General features: G+C 44.3%; 1 protein-coding gene across 1 annotated transcript; it reads right to left on the bottom strand.

The window, feature by feature from the left end:
* Window positions 1-1,231: 1,231 nt before the first annotated feature.
* Window positions 1,232-21,000, bottom strand: LOC124666172 (fimbrin-2-like). The gene is made up of 13 exons (XM_047203519.1): window positions 20,703-21,000; window positions 20,090-20,580; window positions 19,830-20,001; window positions 19,086-19,124; window positions 17,845-17,913; window positions 17,596-17,712; window positions 16,866-17,080; window positions 8,752-8,907; window positions 8,465-8,664; window positions 7,802-7,959; window positions 2,229-2,325; window positions 1,822-1,913; window positions 1,232-1,593 (listed from the first exon to the last, which is right to left on the bottom strand). Exons 1-13 carry the CDS (start codon window positions 20,787-20,789, stop codon window positions 1,420-1,422), a joined length of 2,067 nt encoding a protein of 688 aa, XP_047059475.1. The 5' UTR covers window positions 20,790-21,000; the 3' UTR covers window positions 1,232-1,419.
* Between the last annotated feature and the right edge of the window lie 1,677 nt (window positions 21,001-22,677).

Here is a 22,677-nt window from a genome sequence, read left to right as displayed (position 1 = left end):
CTCCCGAAGTAGGAGTGGACTTTTGCCTCCGCCGCTGCCTCAATAAATCTCGGGAAAAATATGGCTTAAGTTTTTCGAGCGAAACGAGCTTGGATGGCACCCATGCCACCTAGTCTCTTTTGGCCCTCTTGGCCCACTCGCGTGCTTCTTTGGCCTAACATATGTATATTACATATGTCGTGAGTGTGGTTATCATCTTGATATAGTGCGCATAATCCTAAGACACTGGGAAAGGGGTTGTGGTTTGCAAAGAGTGGATACCTTGAGGTGGATTGCTATAGTGATTCTGATTGAGCTAGTTGTCAAGATGATAGAGAATCTACCTTGGGCTATTGTGTGTTTGCGTGGGAGGAAATTTGGTGTCATGAAGAAGCAAGAAACGAGCAGTTGTGTCTAGATCAACAACAAAAGCTGAATATTGATCTTTATCTCAACGGGTGAGCGAGATACTCTGGGTGAAGTATCTTCTAAGTGAGTTGAAACTTCTAAGGAAGGGACCCTTAAGAGTGTGGTGTAACAATCAGTTAGCCATAAGTATTACAAATAATTCATATCAACATGATAGGATAAAACATGTGAAAATTGATCGTTTCTTCATGAGGGAGAAACTTCATGTTGAGATCATCAACCTTACTCATGTCAGCTCTAGGTCGCAGATTACAAATTGCTTGACAAATGCACTTAGAACAAAGGACTGCAACTTCGCATGTAACAAGATGAAATCCATAAATACCTATCACCCATCTTAGGGAGGAGTGTTGAACTCGACTAGTTCACCAAGTGACCCAAGCCCATGTGAAAGCTGACCTACAAAAGGAGGGATCTGGAGGAGAGCAAGAGCTAAGACAACAGAATACACACCCAGCTGCCAGCTGCCAAAGAGCAAAGAGGAGGTCAGCTGCTGCATCAACATATATACTAGCTACCTGTGTGCAAAATGTCAATGGATGTCAAGCTACATGTAAACTTTTATTTTCCAATAAACGAAAATCATATTTTAAAATTTCAAATGGAAAGTCAGAAATCTAAATTTAGTCAATGATCTATTCAACAAATGTGTAAATTTTCAATGTTACAAAAATGAAAAAATATGGCATGTTTTATAGTTTTGAAATGTGCATTATTCACTATAATTAGATCCTCATATTTGTCACTTTTGTGTAGCCTAAAATACAAAGAGTTTCACGTTAACATTTTTCACGTTTGTCGGCATCGTTGGCTAAATCCAGGATATTTTTTCACAATTTTCAAAAATTTAATAATATGACTCAAATGAAACAAATCAAAACTCTTGACCATTCTCTGCCCCATTCTTGAATGCATCCACTCTCCAAATTACATGAAGGAATCAAGAATATAACCAATGCTTTGTGGGGTGAGGATATCCTGATTACTGAAATACAGATCATGCCATTTCATCTATCTGGTTCCGCTATCATCAATCGATGTTTCAGATGCTGAATCATCTGAATTTGAGATGGAGCTTGTCTCACACGAACTACTGTTTTCAGGGTCCAATGAATATGATTTTGGCCTTTTCAAATGCCAATACATGATGCTTGCTGTCAAAGAAAGCATCATCTTCTGGTTCACCTGGGAGAAATCACCAAAATCATATTTCAAATGTTAAATTTGGTTGATATCACCAAACAGATAGGATTCAGCATTGCACATTTCTTGAGAATGCTTGGGTGGTATTCACTACTTAATAATCTAGCTGCTTGTACAAACTATAAGTTCTGATAAGCATTCACAGATTTAATTTGTAGGAAATACCGTATGAAACAAGTGTTGGTTCCAGCCTTCAGTGAAATATCTTACCTCCAGTATATCTTCTGGCAGCAAGAAGATACAACAACCAAGCTTTCTAGCCACAGAGATGATGTATGAAGCATTCATTTGTTTTTCTTCATCTGTGCCAAAACGAAATAAATTATTTTTAGTTCTTTTGGCTGTATCGATCATTCAATCTGGTGATTTGCGTTACGAAAATAAGGAAGCATGACTACAAAAAAAAATGCCTCTGAGGATATATATCAAGGAGTGTGACTATTGGGATACACTCGCATAACAAAATAAGATCACCTACTGAATCTATGTGCGCTAGCATTCTACATTCAGAAAGTTATGGGGGTTCAAAATTCCATCTTATAAGAAATGAGATAAATTATGAACCATGATGAATTATGGAAAATCTGAAGAAGAATCAGAGACATGAGACATCCAACCTTTCTCTCCTTTGGTTACAAGGCTCCAATTCACTACTCGAGGCTCCACAGCACCGAGTAAGTTGACAAAAAAGATGCCACTCGAAAGACTTCTATCCTGTAGACAGTACGTGTGGTTTAAACATATAAACTCAGTGCACAAATTTGAGTGGAAGAAACAGCGATATGCACACAGCACACAATTATACTAGAAGTGATAGTGAGCAGTAGTTTCTTATGCAAATACGAAATTATTCAAATGCAGCTGAAATTTGAATATTACGAGATGATCTTGATCTATTGATATAACCTTAACTTAGAGTAACAAACTCATTCCATTACCGCTGCACAATAAAATCTAGTTAGAAAAGATACCATAATTATGGTATTTTAAGATTAAACTGCGCAGGAGCATTTCAAAGCCAGAAGTTCCTCCCAAGCATATAATAATTTTTCTATTTTCGAAAAGGAAGGCGATACCTCCTGGCATCTGCATTCTAGGATGCACACAACCATAATTTTATGAAACAGATCATTGTCCTATTCTACTAACTTTAGAACAGAATTCTTTTTTTTTGCGAATCTTAGAACAGAATTCTGCCATGCAATCTCTTCGCCGACCAAGGAGGTATGAAGCCTGTTGAGAGAAGAAGCCTTAGCTGATGAAGTAAAGCTAGCTTGGGAAGGGCATAGCAGACCAAGGGATCTTGGCGCTGTAGCATCAAATCTGTCCGGAGTAATGGACTGTTTGCAATCCTGGAGTAAGAGGACAGTAGGCTCCGTGTCCAAACGAATTGAGAAGCTAAGGATGAGCAGCACAAGGTTGTGGAGGAACAGCTCCACCGTGTTGCTACAACGTGGACAGCACAAATGTTGAAGGAACCGCTTCAACGTGCTGCGCTAGATATCGCTCTAGGGGCGTAAGCTAGATATCGCTCTAGGGGCGGGGGCTGTCAAGAGTTCAATCTAAAACTCTCAACACACAAGATCTAATCCAAGAGCTAAAACAAGAACACAATGTTCTCTTTATTGATAGGTAGTGGGTACATAGTACGATTTCATAGGTAGAGGTTGGATCTCTATTTATAGGCTGCTTGAGCCTTCATTACTTAGCTCTACTCACAACTAGTGTTCTAGAGAACAGTACATAAGCTAGGAAAAGAAACACACACAACCTAGTTACAACTCATAGGTAGAACACTCTAGAAAACACTACAACACATATGACTATAGGACCAAACTACCTAGAATATAATAGAAGTGTGTAGAAGCTAGTACTAGATTTTAGTTGGTTCTATTTTATTTTATTTTCTCTTCTGTCCCTCATCATCAACCCCTGGTTATTTAGAACTCGACCTCGAGTTATCTTCATAGAGTGCTTGTTCTGGATGATAAAGAGCCAAATCTGCCATATTAAATGTGTTGAAGATTCCCATCTTAGTTGGAAGATCTATCACATTAGCATTATCATCTATCTTCCTTAGAATAGAGAAGGGTCCATAATTCCGCCGTCTAAGTTTCCCTTTAATGTCTAAGGCGGTCTTTCTTTCCGGAGGTATACCATCACCTTATCACCAACTTCGAATGATTTTAGCCTCCGTTTGTAGTCACTTTTCTCCTTCGCCTTGGAGCTATTACAATTTGATTGGTTTGGTAGAATGATGATCTTCCGCTTGTTCCAAGTGAAAGAGTAAGAATTTTCCTTCCCTTCGTGTGTTGTATCCACATCAAATTGCCAAGGTCTCCCAAGAAGAACATGGTTGGCATCGATATCAACATCACATAACACACTTGAGCGATAGTACTTGCCCAAAGAGAGTGGCAGGTTGCATTGTTTGGTGACCCTCATATCCACTCCTTTCTTGATCCATCTAATAGTGTAGGGATTTGGATGATCATGTGTCTCAAGCTTTAAATGGTTCACCAAATTTTGAGAGATAAGATTTTCACAGCTGCAATTATCAATCACTAATTTGCATACCTTGCCATTCACCGAGCATTCGCTCTCAAATATTTTCTTCCGTTGTGTGTTGTCGGGTTGTGGAGTTGAGCACACAAGGGGCTGAATCATGCATATCACCTCTTCTCCCTCCTCTTCACAAACATCTTGTCCTTCTACATCTTCAGATTCATATTTTCCGTCGTATTCGTTGTCTTTGCCATCATGGATTATTGTGTTGACAAATTTACTCAATGGGCAATTGCTAGATACATGTCCCTCTTCACCGCATTTGTGGCATTTCATCACTGGCTCGGCCCTACTCTTGCCTCCAGCTTGCTTTGGGACAGGTTGTTTTGCCTTAGGTTGGACTTCCTTTTCTTCAACTCCATGGGAGTAATTCCTAGATGAGTCTTTTGTATGAGGGTATGGAGTTTTACTTGCCCTTCTTGTCCATGCCAACCTTTCAGCCTTTAAGGCTAGAGCTTCTGCTTGATCAAGGGACCAAATTTGCTGCATCATCAAACGATCCTGGATAGCATCATTGAGAACATTGATGTACCTTGCAACTTGTTGATCTTTAGTTTCACCAAGGTGGCACCTCACTTGTAGCCTTAGGAACTCCTCTGTGTATTCTGAAACGGTCCTATTTCCTTGAGCACAATTTTGAAACTGAATAAATAGGATCTGATCGTAATCTGCAGGCAAAAACCTCCCTTTCAAAAGATTCTTCATCTGCCGCCAAGATCTCACACGAGGTTCTCTTCTTAGTCTGCGATCTTCTTGAAGGCGATGCCACCATGCACCAGCTCCTCCTTTTAGCTTGTATGCAACCAAATGAACTCTATGATCTTCTGGAATATTCATGACCTCAAAGAAAGTCTCCACCTCATATAACCAATCAAGGCACCCCTCAATATCAACATTTCCATTAAAAGCGGGGATCTCAGCTCTTACCTTGTATGTACCCCTCGCATATGTGGAGTTGTGTACTCTCGGATATATATAGAGATCGGGTTCTTCAAGGCCCTTGTCATATTCGTCACCTTCATAAGCTTCAACATACATTGGCCTCCTTGAAGTACGCTGAACAATACTTGAATGAGGTGTTTTTGCTTCAATTGGCTAGGTCTGAATGTATGGCACGGGATCGTAGCAAGACTGGTCAGGGATCTTTATCTGTTGTCATGGATAATTCCAAGATTTGGAAGAAACTCTGGGCTAGTGTTAAGCTTCATGCACTAACCAACTATTCCAAAAGACCGATCTGATGGAAAGAGCTAGGCAATCCACTTATAGTTTAACATCCCCCCTCACGTGTGAGGCGGCGGAGATAAGTCAACACGTGTAAGCAGAGGCGTATGGCTCTAGAGGCCAGTACGTGACAGGAGGGGGATAACAGCAATTTATAGAATAAATTGTGAAAACCAGGACTCGAACTCGAGACCCTGGCTCTGATACCATGTTAAGCTTCATGCACTAACCAACTATTCCAAAAGACCGATCTGATGGAAAGAGTTAGGCAATCCACTTATACAGTTTAACACATGTTAAGCTTCATGCACTAACCAACTATTCCAAAAGACCGATCTGATGGAAAGAGCTAGGCAATCCACTTGACAAGTCAACACGTGTAAGCAGAGGCGTATGGCTCTAGAGGCCAGTACGTGACAGGAGGGGATAACAGCAATTTATAGAATAAATTGTGAAAACCAGGACTCGAACTCGAGACCCTGGCTCTAATACCATGTTAAGCTTCATGCACTAACCAACTATTCCAAAAGACCGATCTGATGGAAAGAGTTAGGCAATCCACTTATACAGTTTAACATCCCCCCTCTCGTGTGAGGCGGAGACAAGTCAACACGTGTAAACAGGTACGTAGACAAGAGGGGAGTAACAGCAATTTATAGAATAAATTGTGAAAACCAGGACTCGAACTCGAGACCCTGGCTCTGATACCATGTTAAGCTTCATGCACTAACCAACTATTCCAAAAGACCGATCTGATGGAAAGAGCTAGGCAATCCACTTATAGTTTAACAGCAAGGCACCGGGAAAATGAAGATAACTCTTTAGCGTTTTGCTCAAAATTGTATCCCATGTGGTCATCAGCTACAGAAAGGTCACATCCCGGTCTCGTCAGCATGTATCTACTGTAATCAACATGAAACTGTCGAGCACGCCCTGCTGTTCTGCCCTTTTGCCGCTGAGGTTTGGCAAGAAGTTAAGTCTGATCATGGGATTCATCTACGGCGCAGGGTTTTCACTTCATTGAGGGTGTGGACCCTTATTTCATGGATCAGTGCTCAGGAGCTGAAGCTACCATTCTGATAGTTTCATTCTGGCATATATGGGATGCTCGGAACAAAAGCCGCGAGGGAGAAGGCATGTTAAGTCCCAGTTGTATTGCCGCAAAGATCAAAGTGTATGTTGAATTGATCTCCACATTTTTGTACAAACCACCACCTCTCAACAGGTGTGAACCCTCTTCTTCAACACCAAAATGGGTCCCGCCGCTGGAAGGTACGGTTTTTGTTAATGTCGATAAAGCTACTTTTGCTTCTACAAGGCAGATGGGTGTCGGTATTGTTGTCCGTGATCATAATGGCAATATTATCGTTGCCTGTGGAGAGCAGATTAATGAGGTTATCATTCCGGAGATGGTGGAAGCCCTCGCGATTCGTCGCGCTATTTCCTTTTCTCTGGATGAGGGTTTCTCGAGGGTGATTATTGGTTTAGACTGCCTGGTTGTGCAACGTGTTGGATCGTCCATGCCTGATCGTTCTTTGTGTGGCCCGGTGATTGAAGATGTGAAGCTGGCCAAATCCCTTGAGTCTTGTGTTTTTCATCATGTCTATGGTGTGCTCAATGTTGCTGCACACAACTTACCTAGAGAGTGTGAGTTTCTTCAGATGCCGTGTGGCGTGGTGTTCCTCCTGTTGGTATCCAAGAGGCAATTTGTGTAATGACATTATGATTATTTGATCAATAAAGCACACGGTTTCTCTAAAAAAAACAATTTAGGCCAGAGCAACAGAAGGAAGCACACCATCTCCATCGGCATGCAACACCACCCAAAGACCACGTATGACGGAGAAAGAACCACCGCTCCAACTACCTTCAATGGACGAAAGCCCCACAGCCGTCCTCTGGTAGCAATGCCCAACACACGTTGGATCTAACAGAGATGACATTCATCCACGAATAGATTTGAGATCAGATCATGCGCATCCCCATCGTGGCATGCGAAGCCGAAGCGCTACCAACATGGTGCCTTGGGCGCGCAGGCCAGCCTAGCGATGCCGCGCGGTCCACATTGCTATAACTCCACCACTACCTGTGCGGCCACACCCGAAGATGGCGACGCCGCCTCCTCGACAAGGCCGGAGACAGTGGCAGCCACAGCCTAGGGGATGGGACAGGGGCATGAGAGGAGTTGGAGGGCACATAATTAATTGATTGACCTTGAATATGTCTCTATTGCATTGCATATTTATTTTCTTAACTTATATATAACAATATGGTTATGATGAAGTTTTGCAGGAAAAATCCCCAAAAAAAGAAACAACAAAGCAAATATCATACTACTGTAAATGTATGGCACAATATTTTGAAAGATGACATGCATTATAAATATATTGAAAGATCAAACCTTGAAACTTTCCATCCGAGACTGCTTTCCAGAATCCTTAACCTGTTTGTTAGCCCACAACAGTATGTCATCATCCATCATCTCCTTTCCATTCGAACGGAATCTAAGATTCTTCAGCAGTTGTAGGATATTGTACCGCATCAATTGCCAGAGAAAAGCTGGGGAGAGGGGTGTACCTTGTCATCATATGGCCAACTGAATACCTACAAGACTAAATACTGTGTACAAAAAAATGTACCGAAGAACAACAGTAGGTTGATAATTTGAAATGTACTAAATTAACAAAATTTATAATAATTTTTACTGAAGGAGATCCTAAATTTGAAATGTCTTTAATTCCTGAAGTGATCCACTTGCTCCATGAAAGAACAGCTTATAAAGCATTTAATCAAAAATCATTATTTGTGCGACAAACTTGCGGATATAAACTATTATAACCCAATGTGACAAACTGTTATATATTGTAAACTATTATATCAAAATTAGCACATTCATAACTCTCAAGTTGATTATTATAAACTATAAGTTTCTCAAACATGATTTAAATGTATAAGCCGTTGTCCAAATTGTCATGTTAAAGCCTCTGCACATTTCTCACCTACAAAATTATGTGCAAAACTGAAATACGTTTTATCCTTTGCAACTGAATCAGCAACCACTTACCTAAGATCAATTTCTTATTTCCTTGCACAACATCAGTACCAGCAATATTCACCAATGAAAAATGTATGTCCTTTCCGATCTTCAAAACTTGATTACAGTTTTCAACTTTTCTGAATGGTAGTTTTATTGGGGGGCGGTTTGCCATCTTCCAATTAACTGAGCCAGGGGAGACCTTATCCATGACCTCAAGGAGCACCCATCTACCGTCCCAGGATGAAATAGCAAAGATAGAATCAGCTTGGTTTTAACAAAAGATTAAGATAAAGGCGAGTAGAATTATGGCCTACCCATTTCTAAGGTCTTCAAATACATTGTTGATATAACTGGAAATTCCAAGGCTATTAATCCATAGCCTAAATGACCTTTCTTCCCTTGAAACTTGAGCATCATCAGATAATCCATCCACAAACGTTACTTTTTTCATTTGTTTGGACAACCCATTCCTGCAATAAAAGGACTACAGCTATAGACCTTAAACTGTCAAAATAGGACACTAAAAGGTACCAGCATCGTATCTCCATTTAGGCTTTTGTAGCAGTGACAAGCTTTCTAATGATAAAAGTTATTCTCTTATGCAGGTTATCTACCAGCACACCGGTTTGCTCCGTTCATGGCCGTCTCTATAATGTGTGAAGAATAGAGACTTATTGATGTAGCCCCTCCGAAGGTCGACACTACACCAAGGCCAGGTAGTACTCCAAGCAGACCGATGACAAGGGCTAGAGTCAAAGCGATACACGACAAGTTGAACTCTCTCCTCTCTACTCTCAACCTCGACACACAGTTGAACGGAGTGCTGCCTCAGTCCAATGTTCTATGTGTGCTTAGGTACGAGTTCCGAGAAGATTCAACAAAGAAGCAACAAGGAGCTACCTCAGTCCGATGTTCTATGTGTGCTTAGGTACGACTTCCATTCAACAAAGAAGCAACAAGGAACTAGCGTGGACGAAGGAAGAGAAGAGAGGGAGCAAGTGGAAGTGGTGCTTGGACCGGTACCACCGGCCTCCCCAAGCGGTAGCACCACCAAGACCTACCCTGCTCCATCCCAAAGGACGCCTGGGCCAGCAGCACCAGCCGCCGACCCGCACCACTCCAAGCCTCCCGCGCGCGTCGACTGTGGGCTGGTACCACCGCTCTGTCTAAACCGGTACCACCGGTAGTGGTACCGGTGCGAAGTCCCTGCTTTCTATGTTTGTGTGTGCTACCGGTACCACTGCCGGGACCACTACCGGTACCACCGCTACAACCACGAAGACCATCAGATCTGAGCCATTACTTTCATGATGTTTGGCTGTAACTTATGTTCGCTGAATTTACCAAACTACCCTTGACCAGATTTGAGCCATATGAGCTCCCGTACCCGCACAAGCTAGGGTTAGACATAGATTTGGGATTTTCCTCTTGAGCTTAGCTCCTCTACCTCTGGGAAAACCATTCCTATGTAATCAAGGCACTTCGTGTTGAGATTTGGATACTTTTGTGTGAGATTCTAGTGCTTCCCCACTCTCTCTATCACAGTTGTGCTCAATTCCTTCACCGATCTCTCAACCGGGATTCTACCTCGCGGTCTCTCTCGGTTGATTCTATCGGAGTGGTTAATCGAACCACTGGAAGTAAAATCGGTTTGTATCGGGTTGTGTGTGTGTGTTTTTTTCGAGTTCGTCGTCCTCTTTCCCCTCCTCCTCTGACGGGTCAATTTCGTGAGATCGGACACAAATCGGTGACCCACGTCACATCATATGGTATCAGCAACTCTTAGTTGCCATGAATTTGACCCCCACCCACCCAATGTCATTTCTAGAAAATTTCAAAAAAAGTCCCAAAAAATAGCCACAAAATTGTCTTTGATGGATCTGAGATTTGGTTGCGTTTTTGGTGGTTTTTGTCCAATGATTTCGTGTCCCTAGTGTTCATCTACCATCCTCTCCACTTTTTAGCCTTGAATTTCTTCGATTTCCTTATTTTTGGGTTGGATTTGGGGAAGAACAGCTCGTGCGCGCAACGAACAGCATCCAGAAAAAATTGGAGCCAGTACAACCGCCTGCCGCCTACCGGTACCACCGGTCCAAAGACCAGCAGTACCACCGCCGCTTGCTACCACCCCACCCCACCCGGCACCACCGCCCGCTTCTGCCACTCGCCCGCGCTACCGCCCGCCCCTACTGCGCCAGCGCTCCACCACGCGCGCGCAACACACCAGCAGCTACCGGCCCAAGCAAGGCAGTACCACCGGCCCAGCAGTAGCGGTACCACCGGAACAAGCATACCGGTACCACCGGCGCAGCGCAAACTACCCAAATGGCACCATTTTGACACTAACTTTGTGTCTGTTTGTCCGGTTTTGAGTGCCTTGTTCGTGAAACTAACCCGCAGCTCCGACACAAAGGTGAAGACGATCTCGACACCCTGGACTTGCAAACGTACTCCTGACACCACCGCCATCATCTCAAGTTGGTGTTCATCGCCGCCTACGCATCCTAGGTATAACTTGCATTTTCTTTGTAGCCACTCTTCCTTTTGCGGCCTATCCCACTGAGCAAAGCTTTTGAGCGTTGCAAAACATTGCACGAGGTCCCGACCGTGAGGGTGTGTGTTGTGTGGAGTAAAGCTTATAAGCAAAACTCGGGGCGAGAAAATAGCAAAGGCGAAGCTCACTCTTCCATAGTGCAAAAAAGAAACCGAAAAATCCTAAAAGTAAAAAGAGTGCAAGTGCCACCAATACAAAAGAGTCAAAATATTTTAAGCGGAAAAGAGAGCTTGTGCATTTCTTGTTGTTTCCCAATTTGATGCAACCAAGCTATAGCCTCTCCTTGTGTTAGTGTGACAACGAGCACGGTCTCCATTAGACCTTCTTGTTATTCCATTGCTCATTGTTTTGGTTGCACTAACCCCGTTCATCGCTCTTGCGTGTGTTCCACATTTTCCCGTATTTTTGGTGATCATCGCTTGGACGTTTAACATTTGGAATTTACCCACTTTTAACAACATACTTTGTCTTGGATTTCGTCTTTTGGCTTTCCACCACCCTTCCTATCCACCATATTTTTCTAGCCTTTGCGTGTGTTTTGCGTGTGTAACCCACTACGAACTGGTTTTGCTTTCAGGTTCGTTAATTGTTCCTATACTATCATTCCAAGGTGAGATTTCAAGTTAGTGTCCTTCCACTAACATCCACAACCTAACTCTTGTTTTGAAACCATGCCTAGGGACGAAGATTAAGCACGGGAGGACGCCATCCTCAACAACAACGACCGATTGGCAACCCAACAGAACCTTTGGGCACAAGGCCAAGAGTTCAACGAACGCCTCGCATTGTTCGAGACTCGCATCGATGAGCAATATGAAGATGTCGCCAAGAACTTCGCCATCGTGACACAAGACATGGCCCATCTTCGCGAAGCCACGAACAACTTGGATCACCCAATGGCGGTAAATGATGCAAACATGGAGCGACGCATGGAGAGCCACGAGCGCACCAACTTGGGTCGCCGCCATCACCACCGCTCATCGTCATCATCATCAAGTTCTTTGCAAACATACTCTTCTCACGACCGCCAAGAATCATCATGCTCCGACTCAAGGCATTGAGCACCGCATCGACCTCATACCCGGCAGCCCTCCACCAAACTGCGCCGCGTACCGCACCAACCCTAAGGACACGAAGGAAATTCAACGCCAAATACATGATCTTCTTGCAAAAGGGTACGTTCGTGAAAGCCTTAGTCCATGTGCGGTCCCGGTTATTCTTGTGTCAAAACCGGATGATTCACAACGGATGTGTATGGATTGTAGACCCATCAATGTCATTACTATCCGTTATGGGCACCCTAATCCTCGTTTGGATGATATGCTTGATGAATTGTGGGGTGCCACCATATTTTTGAAAGTTGATTTGCGTAGTGGCTATCACCAAATTCGCATGGCTATTGGTGACGAATGGAAGACGTCATTCAAGACCAAGCTTGGTCTCTATGAATGGCTTGTCATGCCTTTCGTTCTATCAAATGCCCCTTCCACTTTCATGCGTCTTATGAACCACATGTTGCAACCGCTTATTGGAAAAAGTGTTGTTGTTTACCTTGATGACATTCTCATCTATAGCAAAAATCTCGAGGACCATGTTCAACATGTGAGAGAGGTCTTATGCATCCTCCATAATGAGGAACTCTATGCCAACCTTCCCAAATGCACCTTTGCCCAAAACAAGTTAATTTTTCTTGGACTTGTTGTTTCTTCAAATGGCATAGAAGTGGATTCTTCGAAGGTTTAGGCCATTCATAATTGGCCCACTCCAACCACCGTTGGCCAAGTCCGAAGTTTCCACGGTCTTGCGTGTTTTTATCGCTGCTTTGTGAAAGATTTTAGCACCATCGCTTGCCCCTTGAACGAACTAACAAAGAAAATGTTCCCTTCGTTTGGGGCAAAGCACAAAAAAATGCTTTTGATGAACTAAAGAAGAGAGCAATCGAGGTACCACTCCTTGTTTTACCAAATTTTTCAAAAAACTTTTGAAATTGAATGTGATGCAAGTGGTCTCGGAATTGGTGGTGTGCTTATGCAAGATGGTAAACCCGTCGCATATCATAGCGAAAAGTTAGACGGTGCTCGTCTAAACTATCCTACATATGACAAGGAGCTTTATGCACTAGTTCGCGTTCTTGAAGTTTGGCAACATTACCTTTGGCAAATGAGTTTGTTATCCATTCGGACCATGAACCGATGAAATATTTGAAAAGCCAAGACAATTTAAACAAAAGGCACGCTAAATGGGTTGAGTTGATTGAGTCTTTTCCCTATGTAATCAAATACAAGAAGGGAAAGGACAATGTAGTGGAGGATGCTCTTTCCCACAAGAACAACCTTTTGCTTACACGTTTGGATTTCAATGTGTTGGGTCTTGATGAAATTAAGGAACTTTACCCGTCTGACACATTCTTTGGCCCAATTTTTGCCAAGTGTTCTATTGAAAAGGGTTTTGATGATTTCTATTTGCATAAGAGTTTCTTGTTCAAAGCTAACAAAATTTGCATACCCAAGTCTTCTCTTTGAAAATTGCTTTTGCAAGAGTCACTTTGGCCGCGACAAGACCCTAGCCATGCTCTCCACCAATTACTATTGGCCAAAGATGAAGCGGGACGTGGAGCGCCTACGCAACCGGTGCAATACTTGCCTTCAAGCTAAGTCAACTACAAACCCTTATGGCCTTTACACTCCATTACCAATTCCATATTCACCATGGTCCGACATTAGCATGGATATTGTGTTAGGGCTACCACGCACTAGATATGGTCATGACTCCATCTTTGTTGTCGTTGATCGCTTCTCTAAGATGACTCACTTTATACCATGCAACCGAACCGACGATGCTTCACATGTGGCTACTTTGTTTTTTAGGGAAATTGTTCGACTACATGGAAGACCCACAAGCATCGTCTCAGATCGCGATGTCAAATTCATGAGCTACCTTTGAAAGTCTCTCATGGCCAAGTTCGGCATCAAGCTATTGATCATCGTCACACCCACAAACGGAGGTGGTCAACCGTAGCCTTTCAACTCTACATCGGGCACTAGTTAAGAAGAACTTGAAGACTTGGGAAGAATGCATCCCGCATGCGGAGTTTGCATACAACCGAGCCAAGCACTCCACGACGTTGCGGAGCCCATTCATGGTCGTCTAAGGATTCGAACCTTCAACGGCACTCGACAACCTTCCTCTACCACTGTTATAAACGCGACAAGAAAATAACGAAGAACAATAAAAGAAAACGAAGCGGAGACACAATATTTAACGTAGAAAACCCCTTCCAACACATAAGGAAAAAAAAACCACGGGCGCCAGCCAGCAAATACTTCACTATATCGGGGAGTGTTTACAAACACCGTGGGTTATCTTATAATCTAATAAACCCTAGCCGGCGGCTTACAAGAGCTATATATAGGCGGTGGCATCGATTCGTACGCTTTGACCCAAGCCTCCGGTGACGGGCCTCACTCCGCTCGTCAGAACTTAGCCTCCCTTTAATATATGAATTTGGATCACAATATAACAACCACTTCATGAGAGAACCAACATGGACGTCGACAAACTCGCCACCAACATGAAGAAACTCCATGAAGACACAAGTGCAACAATTCAAGAACATGTACTTGGGCAAGCTACAAGACTCGATGCAAAGAAGAAAGAGAGGATCTTCCAAGAAGGTGACCTTGATTGGCTACACCTCCGCAAGGAAAGGTTCTCGCATGAGCGCAACTCCAAGCTCAAGCCACAAGGAGATGGCCCCTTCAAGGCACTGAAATGCATTAACAACAATGCGTACGTCATCGACATACCAACATCCCAGTACTTGGTGAGCAACACTTTCAACATCTCGGACCTCTCGCCATACCATGGAGAGGATGAAGACGCCATGGATTCGAGGACGACTCTTTCCTACGGGGGGGGGCGATGATGTAGCCCCTCCGAAGGTCGACACTACACCAAGGCCAAGTAGTCCTCCAAGCGAAACGATGACAAGGGCTCGAGTCAAAGCGATACACGACAAGGTGAACTCACTCCTCTCTACCCTCGACCCCGACTGACAAGGGTTTAACTTGTCAATGCCTACAGATTGTAGACTAGGGTTTCACGGAAAGTAGAGGGCAAGTAGATCTCGAAGGTTCAGCCGAAAAGGTGCTCGACTATGAAAACTAGGGTTTGTGTTGACAATGATTCGATCCCCTTTTTCTCCCTCGCCCCCCCCTTATATAGGAGGTGGATCTGAGGCTTTCGTATCGTACAAGTTACAAAGTCCGTGAGACTACTTGAGTCTTTCCCGTATTATTACAAGACTCTATTCCTAATATATCTCTATCTTCCATATTGATGTTTATTGGGCTTCCGGACTTCATAATCTTCGGGTTGTGGGCCTTCAGTTATCCCCGGCTACCTTATTCGGCAAGCCCATTCGGGATGCCTATGTCACCGACACACACTTGAATGGAGTGCTACCTCATTCCGATGTTCTATGTGTGCTTAGGTACGAGTTCCAAGAAGATCCGACAAAGAAGCAACAAGGAACTAGCGTGGACGAAGGAAGAGAAGAGAGGGAGCAAGTGGAAGTGGTGCTTCGACGGGTACCACCGGCCTCCCCAGGCGGTAGCACCACCAAGACCGGCCCTACTCCATCGCCAAGGACGCCTGGGCCAGCCGCACCAGACGTCGACCCGCACCACTCCAAGCCTCCCACGCGCATCGACTGTGGGCCTCTACCACCGCTCCGTCTAGACCGGTACCAAAGTCCCTGCTCTCTGTATGTTTGTGTTGTGCTAACGGTACCACTGTCGGGACCACTACCGGTACCACCGCTACAACCACGAAGACCATCAGATCTGAGCCGTTACTTTTATAATGTGTGGTTGTAACTTATGTTCGATGAATTTACCAAACTACCCTTGACCAGATTTGAGCCATATGAGCTCCCGTACCCGCACAAGCTAGGGTTAGACATAGATTTGGGATTTTCCTCTTGAGCTTAGCCCCTCTACCTCTGGGAAAACCATTCTATCGGAGTTGTTCATCGAGGCACTAGAAGTAAAATTGGTTTGTATCGGGTTGTGTGTGTGTGTGTTCGTCGTGTTCTTCGTGTTCCTCTTTCCCCTCCTCTTACGGGTCAATTTCGTGAGATCGGGCACAAATCGGTGACCCAAGTCACATCACTTATTTACGGAGGTGTCTACAAGGTTGGCGGACACGGCGAGGGATATTTTTATCCGACATGGATGGCGGCGTGATCTACAGATTGGTCCTCCATCACCACAGGCATTTACGGTTTCTTGGTGACTACTTGTATTTCGCCTTTTTTTCTTTTAGTGGAGTTTTTGCGGGTGTGCGCATCTATGCAGAGGCTGGGTGTAATGCTTAAACTTTTTAAGTAATAAAGCGCCATGTATCGAAAAAATCATGTGTATCTAGCTGTAGTACTGGTACAAGCCACTGTTAAGTAACACTCTCCCTAGTTTAGACTTTAGACATCTGACCCAAGTGTCTGGTAAATAGGCCGGTAATTAGCACATCTAATAGCAGCGGTACACTGTTTAAATTCATTCTTAGAGTTAATAAAATAAATTGATTAAAAAGTTTTCCTAGGGACTCAGCTAGTTAATCAAGTGGTGGAGAGGTGAGACAAATGCACCATAAGATATTTCGTGGGTGATTTTTATTGTATGTTACCAGGAACAGGGACTACACAAAAGGAAAAGTACATGATGAGTAACTATCTCATTCTAGCAGTTTTAAAAATTATCACACATCTTTAATATCCCAATGCAATAAACATCATTATGATAGTGAGTTTGTCGACAAACTGGAACTTGAGTGAGCAAATAAACTCTGAGCAGAAGGGCTACTCATAATACATACCTTTTTTGGAAAATATGAGCCACAAAAGCAAGATTTAGATTTTGTAAACCGTCAACTATGTCTTTTGGAGCCAGATATCTTTTGCAGCCCATTCTATCTGCATGCTCAAGAACTAATCTTGCTCTATGAATAAGATCTTTTACTGACATTGGAGACGGTTTAGCACTGCATTCAGGAGCCAGGACATTTAACAAGCAAGCATAAGCCTCACTGTCCTGCATTTTCATGTCACCAATATAAATATATATCCATTCTACATGCAAGGACACAGTTGGAACTAAAAAGCATGGTTGATAGACTAATATGTATTCATGAATCAACATTCTTACTGAATACTCCTCAATAATTTCAAGAATGAGAAACAAGATGAATGGTGAAGGGAAAAAAGTATTCCTGAAGTTGCGATGATTCCCAAGAACCGTAAGGACTTTGTTGAAAAAGAAGAATCAAACAGTTCAGTATGTATGGCTATGGTTCTTACAAATGTTGTGCCAAAACAGTTCGAATGGCATTGGATATGTAGTACAACTTGCAAAATTGCATTTATATGTTTTGTTCTGCAGTTAACATGCTCAAAGCTACCACCCCGTTTTCCGATAAATGTTTAACTACATGTATCAAACTTCCTACTGCAAGAATGACTGTTGTGCATATTAAAATGTGTGAAGGGTTTGGCGGATAACATCAACTAAAAAAGACTGGTTTCAGTTTGGAAATCGAATGAGCATACTTTTGTATCCGATGAAAAATTTGTTACTGTTCTCTGGAAACCTCCTTTCTTCAGCTGAAAGTTCATCCACCTAAGTAGTATTTTTTCAGGAGAAAGGCTCATAAGCTCCTCCATCTCCTGCAATAACAAATAAAAGCGTTGACATAAAGTTAGTCTCACATATTGCATGGACAAAAGTAGTCTACAATTTTTTTTAGATCAAGAGTATTCAACAAAATTGTATTAGAATGAACTGAAATGATGAACTACCTCGCTGTCTTCAACTAATTCAACCAACTGAGGTGTGCTCTTCAGGTTTACATCCGCCAATAGTTGTATCTAGTAGTCATTGTGAAAATAGGTTATAACTGATAGTTCCATATATACAACAGCCACAATGTTGCCCACATGGTTCTTTCTCCATTAGAGATGAGTCAGAGATAAGGTTCTGGGAGGATATATGGTTGGGAACAATCACACTTCGAGAACAGTATTCTGCCTTATATGTAAGAGCGACGCGCTCCAGAAGGTGATGGAAACATCTCCTCCGTCTATGACGTTCAGGAGGGATCTCATTGCACCTAGGTTGGCTTCTTGGAATGAGTTGCTACAACGCTTACACTCAGTTCAGTTGCTACAGGGTTTCGATGAATTTCGCTGGGGTCTCATAAAGAATGGAGTATTCTCGGTAGGTTCCATGTATAAGGCTTTAAGAACCTATTCAGCCTGTGCTTGATAATAAAAACCATTTGGAAGATGAAGATACCATTGAAAACTAAGGTGTTTGCATGGTACCTTTGTTGTGGGGTCATTCTTACTAAAGATAACCTTGCAAAACGTAACTGACATGGATGTACGAGTTGTGTTTTTTGTCATGAAGAAGAGACAATAAAACATCTTTTCTTCAAGTGCCGGTTCGCTAGATCTATATGGTCAATCATTCAGATAGGTTCTACCTTATATCCTCCAAGAAGCATTGCAAATATTTTTGGCAATTGGCTGAATGGGTGGATTCTAGGTTTAAGGTTCTCATCAAGGTGGAAGCGGTTGCCATAATTTGGTCGCTTGGGCTATGTAGAAATGACAAGGTTTTTAATAATAAATGTTCTTCTCTTATGTAGGTCATCTATTGATGTACGGCTTTACTCCGTTTATGGTCACCGCTCTAGCGCCTGACCGCGACCTCTTTACGGAGGTGTCTACACGATTGGAGGAAACGGCCAAGGAGTTTATTACCCAACATGGGTGGCTACATAGTCGTAGAATTTTGCCTCCTATGGCTGTTTCGGATGACTAGCTATGTTCTTTTTTATTCCACTCTTCGTAGTGAATTCGTGTGAGTTTGATGTTTTGGACGGCTGTGTGCATCCGGTTATGCAGAGGCTGGGTGTATTGCTTGAAACTTTTGAGTAATAAAGCGCCCTTTATCGAAAAAAAAAAACAATGTTGCCCACTAAACAGATTAACAGATTGAGGAGCTTTCTTAAAGCAAATAGTGCAGAAGAACTTACCTTGATAATCTGAGATATCAACCCTAGGATAAGATGAGGCTGCAAGATGTAAAAAAAATATCTTTGGTAAGCTCATCATACAACTATACAAGAAATCTTATGTACAAAAGGAGTGAAAAATACAAAACTGCAAACGAAATGCATATTAGAACTGGAGCTTAAGTCCGAACTGGCAATTAAGTAGAAGATGCACAAGGCTACAGATACATCATAAATAACTTCAATGACAAAAAAAGATAAAACAAAGGAATGTCAAGTGTTTCAGAACACTGCAGTAGAACCTAGTGGTGCATTGGAGGACCTGAAATATGTCATGTGAGCCAACTTATCATTATGACACGGACTGAGCTTGATTGGTTCTTTCTTACGGTTTGGAGGCAAATTTTAACTACCTTGATCACAGTCGTAACAAAGAGGCACAGGAAGAATCAAATCAATCATACGTTACCACTCTAACTTTCATAAAAATGATTGTGCCATGGTGTTCCACTCTACTGATAACTACCACGAAGTATACATGTGTAAACTATGAAAGTAAAGAGAACCAACAGACTACTTTACAGTCTTGAACATCACATGGGCTTAACTGCGGTGTATCCTCTGCAGCATCCGAATGAACCCATGTACCAAAGGAAAAAGGAACAGACTGAAACAGTCACCTTTGCTCTGAATTTCATGCTATCATAAATAAATATACAATGACAAACACTGAAAAAGGAGGAAAATTAAAACAGAGAGTCGTACCCTCCCCTCTGCGAGGTCCTGCGTGCCGATATTGACGACAGTGCAGCCGATGGCCTTGGCAGAGTTGAGGCAGAGGGTGTGGTTCTCGTTCTTCTCCCATAGGTTAAGCAGCCTCTTGGTGTTGATGGCGCGCTCATCGATCGTCCCCGGCACGGCTAGGTTGACGAGCTTACTGGACGAAACAATGAAAAGTATTGGAGTTCCAATCAGAGCAAAAATCGCTGAATCAAAAACACAAATCTGATTGATAAGGAGCACACCATAGGAGCACGCCGTCCTTGGTGAGGTGGAAGAGCTGATCAGTGGCTGGATTAACAGGGAGCGCTTTCTTGAGGAACGGATCCTCCGCGAGGTAGGCATTGATATGCGCCACGTAGGAGGCCTTCTCGGACTCGCTGATGGTGTGCAGCAGCGTGGTGGTGGACGCCGTGAGGAAGGCGGCCGACGTGGAGGATGATCGTCTAATACCTCCGCCGCCGCCATCGCGGGCCTTCCCTCCCTTGAGCCGCAGCTGCATCTCGGAGTAAACACGCAGGAAGAGCTCGAAGTTGACGTCGAGCAGCGATTTCTCGTCGGCGCGGGCAACGGCCTTGAGCACGGAGGCCCACTCCTCCTCGGTGAGTTCCGTCTCCGACGAGCTGTTCTCTTTCTCGCCGGCCGTAGCGGTGGCGCTCCCCAGGCTGGTCAGAGCGGCGGGGAGGTCCCGCAGCCGCAGCCTGCCTGTGGGAGCCGCATCCCGCAGCCCCGCGTACTGCCAAACAACAGCGAAACTAGCGCAGGTGAGCCTACGCAGCGCCGTCACAAACACCACCCGCCCACCACCAGCACTAGCGCGGTGGGAGATGAAGATCAGAGAGCGCGCGCAGGGTGTACCTGTTGCTGGAGCGCCCGGAGGTCGGTCTGCGTGAAGCGCCGCTGCAGGTAAGGGTCGGACACCACCACCAGCCCGTCGAACCCCATCAAAGCAAAGCCCCTTCGCGTCTTCCCTTACGGCGGCGGCAGCTCGCAATCGGCTGCCGGCGTTAGGTAGGGTGGCCGAATCGAGACGGAAATGATCTCTTTTTTTGAGAGAGAGACGGAGACGATCTCTCCCCGGTCCGGCAGGAGTGGCAGCAGTACTGCACTACTGCTGTAGGGTGGTGGAGAGTGGGGTGTTGTGGGGCTCTGCCTCTGCGGCAGCTCATAGGAGAGAGAAAGAATGAGAGAGAGAAAAGGACGGATCGAGGAGCGTTGGTTCAAAATAAAGGATGCGATGGATGATTAAGGAGGGTGGGGAGCCCTTTTCCGTACCCAGCCAGTATCGTTTTGCCAGTTTTCTTTTTTTAGGGCTTCTTTAATTTAAAGGATTTGCATAGGAATTGATTCCTATGGAAAAATTTCTTATACATGTTGTTGATTCATAGGAACATATCCTATAGGAAAAAATTCCTATAGGAAAAAAAGCATTAGCTCATACCTCATCAAAAAATTCCTTTGCTACAATCAAACACACTTTCAATTCTATAGGATTCAAGTAGACATGCCATTCCAATCCTATACCTTTCCCATTCATATGCTTTTCCTATCCTTTAAATCAAAGGAGCCCTTACAATGTACCCAGCTAGCTAAAAGATGTAGGCGTGGGGAAATTTCTTCTTATAAAGGTTGCAAGCCTACACGGCCAACCAGGCCACTCCAAGGGGCAAAAGAATCGTGGCCGATGGTTTTGCATGCGACAGTAAAATTCACATTCCATTTTCTACCTCAACCGTTAGATGCAGTAAAAACTTTCTCACGCGTTCAGTTTCTGAAAGAGTCCATGACACATGGGATCGGCTATGTGCGGCGCTCGGCGGTGAGAGGCAGGCACGCCCGCTCGCTCAATCGCCTTCCTTCTCCTCTTTTCCTCTTCACATGGCATGGTGAAAACCTAGATCGACCGCACTCCCCAATCCTCGCTGCCCAATCACTGGCCCTCCCTTTTCCCCCAATCCCTCTCTCTTTCTCCCCAGCGGTGGTGCGCCGCCTCTCCTCAGGATAGAGCCGGACGGGGACAGCCGCGGCGCCGGGAGTGGTGGCGGCGCACCGCCTTGAGAAGCTCGTCCACAGCCGATGGGGGCGACGTGAGGCCGGGGAGGCACGGCCGGCTCACCACGGGGTGGCGCCTTGGTCGGGGAGGAGCGGCCGGCTCGCCACAGGTGGCGCCGTGGTGGGAGAGGATCCTGGGAGGACACAACTGCTTTTCTTGATGCGTCCTTGCCGCCTCTCCCCCGTGTATCATCTCTTGTCATGTCCTCTACAGCCTCCCCTGTCTCACAACGAGGAATAACGAGAAGAGGTGTCGGGGAACAGGTGGCTCTTCTCTCTTGCCTTGACTTCTCTCCTCCCATGTGCGGCGGCAGCGGGGAACAGAACAGATGCACTCGCATATTCTCTCTCAGTATCTCTAGCCGAGCTCGCTGTTATGACCCTTCTCTCTATCTCTCTGAGGGCATGTACAGCGCAAAGCGCTTGCATAGGCGCTTCAGGATTTGAGAAGCAAGCGTCGACGCTAGAGCCTGTAATTTTGTATGCTTTTTCCAAGCGTCGGCCTCCAGCTTATGCAACGACGCTCGGAAATAGGCCGAGAAAGACGTGTGAACTGCCAAAACGGATGGGAATTTATTCCTAGCGCCCCTAGCTTAGCGTCTGCAATGTACATGCCCTGAAGGAACACGAGATGATGAGCAAAAAAATAAGAAGTCCACCATCAGCCTTCCTCATGTTTGGCCATTTCCCCTGAAAAACGTATAATTCTTCAGAGTTTACCTGTGTTTGTCTATACCTAAGATTTCGTCAAGTTGAGCCTGAGTGTGGATGTATCCGAGGT

The sequence above is a fragment of the Lolium rigidum genome, chromosome 6 (genome assembly GCF_022539505.1).
Source record: "Lolium rigidum isolate FL_2022 chromosome 6, APGP_CSIRO_Lrig_0.1, whole genome shotgun sequence".
Taxonomy (NCBI): domain Eukaryota; kingdom Viridiplantae; phylum Streptophyta; class Magnoliopsida; order Poales; family Poaceae; genus Lolium; species Lolium rigidum.
The sequence above is the reverse complement of the archived record's forward strand: the minus strand, read 5'-3'. Positions and strand labels throughout refer to the sequence as shown.

Coding starts and splice junctions, on each gene's coding strand:
- LOC124666172 (XM_047203519.1), bottom strand. CDS start 20,789: ATGGGGTTCGACGGGCTGGTGGTGGTGTCCGACCCTTACCTGCAGCGG. Junction 17,713..17,844: donor AATTAGTTGAAGACAGCGAG/GTAGTTCATCAT, acceptor TTGTTATTGCAG/GAGATGGAGGAGCTTATGAG. Junction 7,960..8,464: donor AAATAAGAAATTGATCTTAG/GTAAGTGGTTGC, acceptor CCCTCTCCCCAG/CTTTTCTCTGGCAATTGATG.